General features: G+C 41.0%; 1 protein-coding gene across 2 annotated transcripts in view; it reads left to right on the forward strand.

The window, feature by feature from the left end:
• Nucleotides 1-6000, forward strand: part of LRRK1 (leucine rich repeat kinase 1) — a 141221-nt gene that overhangs the window by 59604 nt on the left and 75617 nt on the right. For both annotated transcript variants that reach the window (XM_017518832.2, XM_037735080.1), the window contains 2 exons: nt 2581-2760; nt 3186-3334. In XM_017518832.2, coding sequence (XP_017374321.1) covers nt 2581-2760; nt 3186-3334 — 329 coding nt within the window. The remainder of the gene's footprint in view (nt 1-2580; nt 2761-3185; nt 3335-6000) is intronic.

A 6000-nucleotide genomic window follows, 5' to 3' on the forward strand; every position in this document is an offset into this window, starting at 1 on the left:
ACCTCCTTTTCTACAAAACATTTAAAAAAATTCACCAGGCATGGTGGCACATGCCTATAGTGCCAGCTACTTGGTAGGCTAAGACGGGAGGATGGTTTGAGCCAGGAGCCCGAGACTGCAGTCAGGTGTGATCACATGACTGCACCCCGGCCTGAGACAGAAGGAGACCCTGTCTCAAACAAAAAAACAAAAATGAGGCAGCTAGAGAACAAGGAGGATTGAGAAGAAGAGGGATGAAAGGTTGAGGGGATGCATTATTTGAGGCACACTGCTACGTGCTTTCTGCTTTCTGAAGCTGAGAAGGGAGGAAGAGAGGCTGCTCTGTCGCTGGCTTTAGGCTGTAGACAATACCTGTAGGGCTTTTGTGTGGTTAAGAGAGTACCCTTTGATTTTAGACAAGGCAAGGTTTAGGTCTTGATCTTATTACTTACCAAGTACGGGACCTTTAGGAAGTTCCCCCGCCCGGTCAGTCCCACAGACCCTGGCCAACGGATGAAATGTGTACTCAGACACAGGTATGCAGTGTAAGAGCAGCCAGATGACTGTCTGGGTCTAGTGGCCAGATTGCAGCCCGGAGAAGCTGGAGCTGCTTGCTCTTATTCAGTGTAGGCACAGTGCCGAAAACCTGGAGCCCACGCAACCTGTAGGTAATTAACATTTATGGTGTTCCCATAACCTCACCCATGCAGATGATCAAAGGTCACTTCCTGGGCACCATGCCTGTTTAAGATAACTTTCCCCACAATCCCTTGTACCTACTCCTGCCCTCTGCCTGAGAGTTGTAGAACAGCTGCCTTCAGCTATTCTCTCCCCAGGCTCTGCAGAACCTCCACACCTTTCAGAAGGTTTGCGTCCTTTCCCTATAGATTTTGCCACCGCTTTGACCCTTCTCCTCCGTTTCCAAAACTCTCTGAGCTTTGGTTTCCTCATCTTAAAGTCATGGTCCTGAAATACGATGCCTGCCTCCTAAGACTGAGGCATCCCCATCTCATCAGAAGTTACGAGCATGGTTACTGTGTTTCTCTTACCTAGATATTCTTGGGTAAGTGAATTAGGGATCACTTATTTTCTGTTAACATACCTCCAAATCATTAATTCTGATTAACAGTAGAGGGAGAAGAAGGGATATTTACTTGGTACCGGCTCTAGCCTCAGCCCTATGTGAGGTGCTTTATTTGGTGAATAACAGGGCTGTCCTGACCCTGGGCTCCTATCAATGACCTGTCATGAAGGAGAGGGTCACTCCCTCCTCACTTGGGAGCACTTGGATCCCTAAGGACTCTGTGCCTCTGAAAATGAGACAGTGTGTTATGATGCATTTGGGAAGTGTCCATGCAGAAGATGAGGTCATTTTTCCCTGGCAACTAGACCTAAATGATATTGCACTATTTTGAATTTGAAGATACTGTAACATTTCAGCCCACACTGTCCCCATTAATTCAATGTGCTAAGTGTTATTTCATCCTGAAATTAAGCAGGCAGTTCTACTGGGGAGAAATTCTCAGTCTTAGACCTGACAGTTTAGATCTGTTTCTTTCACCAAAGCTTGTATTATTATTACTCATGAAAGTAATATATGTGTGTTATAGATCATTTAAAAACGTGGGGAAGTCTTAGTACTCTAATAACATAATAACACAACATAATGAGTTAGGATTTATTGATCCAGGCACTTGACGTACATTATGTAGTCCTCACATTAAACCTGGGAGGATGAGTATTATTATTCCGATTTTACCCATAGGTAAACTGAGGCAGAGACAGATTAAGAAATGTGTCCAAAATTACATAGCTCAACTATTTTAACTCTAAAATGCCTGTCCCCAAAGTTTATACTCCTGCATGTAATGTTACCCTAGGGGAGGGCTGAGGGCAGGGGAGAGCCCAGAGATAACACTACAACATTGGGGTAGTTCTTTCTAGTCTTATTTCCACACACCTATTTTTTATGCGGCTAAGATCACACTGGATATGGCATTTGGAATCCTACATTTTATCACTTGGCGTAATCTGATATGCAGGTGGGTGAATGATGTGGGAAATGTCATATGCAGTTCGGGGGGCTGTTCCAGAAAACACTATCAGCTCAACAGAAGCAACTTTCAGCTGGAAACAGGACAGCTGCATTTTGCTTTTTTTTAACTTTGAGGTTCAGGGGTACATATGCAGGTTTGTTACATGAGTAAATTGCATGTGCCAGGGTTTGGTATGCAGACGATTTTGTCACCTGGGTAATCAGCATAGTACCCAGTAGGTAGTTTTTAAATCTTCACCCTTTTTCCTCCCTCCACCCTCAAGTAGTCCCCCGTGCCTGTTGTTCCCTTCTTTGTGTCCATGTACACTCAATATTTAGCTCCCCCTTATAAGTGATAACATGCAGTATTTGGTTTTCTCTTCCTGTGTTAGTTTACTTAGGAGAATGACCTCCAGCTCCCTCCATGTTGCTGCAAAGGGCATGATTGCATTCTTTTTTCATGGCTGTGTAGTATTCCGTGGTGCATATGTCTAGGGGAAGAGCAGAGTGGGAGCAAGCAGCACCCTTCAGTGGTACTTTCCCTTTGTCCTGCCATCTCCTGCCAGGTCCCTGCAGTCCCCAGCGGCTGCTGAACTGGATGCTGGCCTTGGCTTGCCAGCGAGGGCACCTGGGAGTTGTGAAGCTCCTGGTCTTGACACATGGGGCCGACCCGGAGAGCTACGCCATCAGGAAGAATGAGTTCCCTGTCATCGTGCGCTTGCCCCTCTATGCGGCCATCAAGTCAGGTGGGTCTCCCCGCTACCCGAGTCAGCCCTGACCGTGCAGACTGTCTCAGCCTCCAGATGTGGGATCGTGTCTTTATTCTCACTCTTAGCTCTCAAATTACCCTTTTGCAACTCCTGTTCTGTGTTTCTTTTTCAAAATATCTGCACCCTTCCTCATTTCCCCCCGACTTGCCCCGCAAGGGGATTTCAGTGACAGAGACTGACTGTGGCTAGTGGCAGTGTTGCCTGAGGCACTCCAAAGGGCAAAGCCCCACAGAAATTCTCCCACTAACGGGAACTCGACACATCAAGGGAAGTAAATAGAGAAGTACAACCAGCACAAGTACCTTTTAAGTTTCCATTCCACATATCAGAGGCTGCCCTTCCAACAACTGTGATACTCTCTGCACCTGCATGCCCTTAGCTTTCCGGTTTTGTTCCTTTAGGGAATGAAGACATTGCCATATTCCTGCTTCGGCATGGGGCCTATTTCTGTTCCTACATCTTACTGGACAGTCCTGACCCCAGCAAACATCTGCTGACAAAGTATTTCATTGAAGCCAGTGCCTTGCCCAGCAGTTATCCGGGAAAAACAGTGAGTAGTCACTGCCTGTGGAGTGCATCTTATTTCCTTTTGTACTGCTGAAACTGACTACCACAGGCTGGGGAATTTATAATAAACAGAAATATATTTGGCTCACAGTTCTGGAGATTGAGAAGTCCAAGGGCATAGTACTGGTATCTGGTGAGGCCCTTCATGCAGTCACATCCCATGGCGGAAGGTGGAGGGCAAGAGACCAACAGACCAAGGGAGGGAAGAACCCACTTTTACAACAACCCACCCTCAAAATTCCAAACCCACTCCCACAGTAACAACGTTAATCCATTTATGAGGGTTGGGGCTTCTTGGCCTAATCACCTCTCAATGGTCCCACCCCTTAATATCATTGCAACAGCAATTACCTTTCATCGTGGGCTTTGAAGGGGACATTCAAACTATAGCAAGGTGGGATCTGAAATCTGGGCTTCATCCCCTCCCAAAGTTTTTGTTTGTTTGCTTTTTTCAAAAATTGGCTAAATACATCATATTTAACATATTTTCTTTTTAAAATTTTTATGTTTTAAAATTTAAAAATACTAAAATTATATACGATTGTGTAACAAGTGATAACAATTGAAAGTGGTAATAAAAATGATGGCTCTTCTGCCCTTGAAGTAAATAATTTAACAACCAAGTAGGAATCTTTTCACATCCTTCCATATGCGATGCTATAAAAACATTTATAAACCTCTACAAGGCTTAGTTTTAATTTCTCATTTTAATAACAAAAATAGTATTGCATGATTTATATTATCCTCAATTTGGCTTTTTAAATTTAGTACTCTGTCATGGACTTCCTCCAGATCAGTTAGTGTGGCTACAACTCATTCTTTCAGGTACATTCTTTAAATACATAGAGTTAATGTAGCTTAGTTGACATAGCTCTCCTTCTATTGGCGAACATTTGAAATATGTTTTTTCCTCTTGCACTATAGCCTGATTTGCTATGGTATGTTTGCTTATATAGAGCAGAGTCCCAAAAGTGGACTGCTTTGGAAACACTGCCCCCAAAAACTCTGGTGATTCACACTTTCACCAACAAAATATAGAATTCTCTGTCCCACACCTCAGCCGGCAATAGGCATCCTGGAGCCTATTAATTTTAATCAGCATGATTGGCAAAAAAAAAAAAAAAAAATCTCCTTATTTTAATTTCCATGTTTTTATTAATATTGAATATCTTTTCATATGTTCATGAACTATCTGCATTCCCCTTAAGTGAACTGCCTGTTACTGTTCGTTCTTTATTTTTTCTAAAGGGTCGTTTGTCTTTTTTTCTCACTTTGGAGGGTTTTTTTCCTTTTTCTTGGTACAGTAGAGGTTTTTAAGACTTGGCTTATCATAAATGTCACCAATATTTTTCCCAGTTCATTATTTGTCTTTTCTTTTCTTTTTTTGGTTATCTTTTGTGATAGCAAAGATGAAAGAATACATAATTCAGTATGTTCATCTTTTTCTTTCTGGTATCTGTTTATAAAAGAAGGCCACTTTCACTCTAATTTTATTTCAGTATTCTGGAGTTCCTTGTAATGTTTTCATTCATTTAGTTTTTACATTTTAAGATTTAGCCTTTCTGGTATTTATTTGTGTGTATTGTATGAGGGAAGTGGCAGGGGGTGGAGGTGGCTAGCTTTTGTCTCTTCCAGATACCTAGCCAGTCACTCTAGCACAGTTTTTAAATAAAGCTTCCTTTTTCATCTGAATTTAAATGTCACCACGGGCATTTTCCCCAGTATCTATATCTGTGTACATTTTGGGATTCTCAGTACTGGTTCACTGGCCTGTTAATCTGTTTCTGGCAAATGTCATATTGTTTTGATTATGGGCACCACATTTAAGTCTTACAATCTGTTAATGCAAGTTTTCTGTTCATTTGGTTTTTGTTTTTTTCAAAGATATCTTGACTGGGCTATTACTCAACATTTGTTCTTCTATTTTGCCCATTTCCCACAGGGACTCATTTGTGTAGCTTTTATTTTCTGTAATGAAATTTTTTTTCTTTTCCTTCTAAAAGTCCCGGACCTGTCTTGTCTATCTGTGACTTTTTTTTATTGTTTTTGCTACCATTTAAATGAACTATCTATGTATTTATATAACTTCTTTCCACTTCTGTTCCAACCTGAGTTACTAGTATGCAGAAAAGTTGTTTTGTTTTTTCTGTTTTACCCAGTTCTTTTCCCGTCTTCTCTTTTCACTCTAGTAGTTTTTACTAGAATTCCCTGAGACTTTTGGACGTGATCATATTCTACAAATTCAAAACAAGTTGATCTCTTCTTTTCTAATATTTAAATAATTTGTTTTATTATGTATCTTTAGAAATTTCAAAAGTTACATAATCATGATTCTAGCAGTTACATGTATCTTGTTCCTGATTTTGAAGGTCTTGGTGTCACCAATTTATGAGCATTTGCTGTAGACACTTGGTAAATAAGCTCTTGTTATATTTAGGTAATTTCCATGTATTCATTTTTGCTTTGAGTTTTTCTTATGAAATATTGCCGAACTTTGTCAAATCCCCTTTTGCAGCACTTAGTGTATTCATATAGCCTTTCTACTTTAATGTATGTATTGAATAAATGATTATGAGAGATGTTGACTCAATCTTGAACTTCTACTATAAGTGCTAATTGTCTCTTTCTTTTTTTTTTTTTTTGAGACGG

This window comes from Cebus imitator, unplaced genomic scaffold, assembly GCF_001604975.1.
Source record: "Cebus imitator isolate Cc_AM_T3 unplaced genomic scaffold, Cebus_imitator-1.0 Scaffold19, whole genome shotgun sequence".
NCBI classification, from domain to species: Eukaryota; Metazoa; Chordata; class Mammalia; order Primates; family Cebidae; genus Cebus; species Cebus imitator.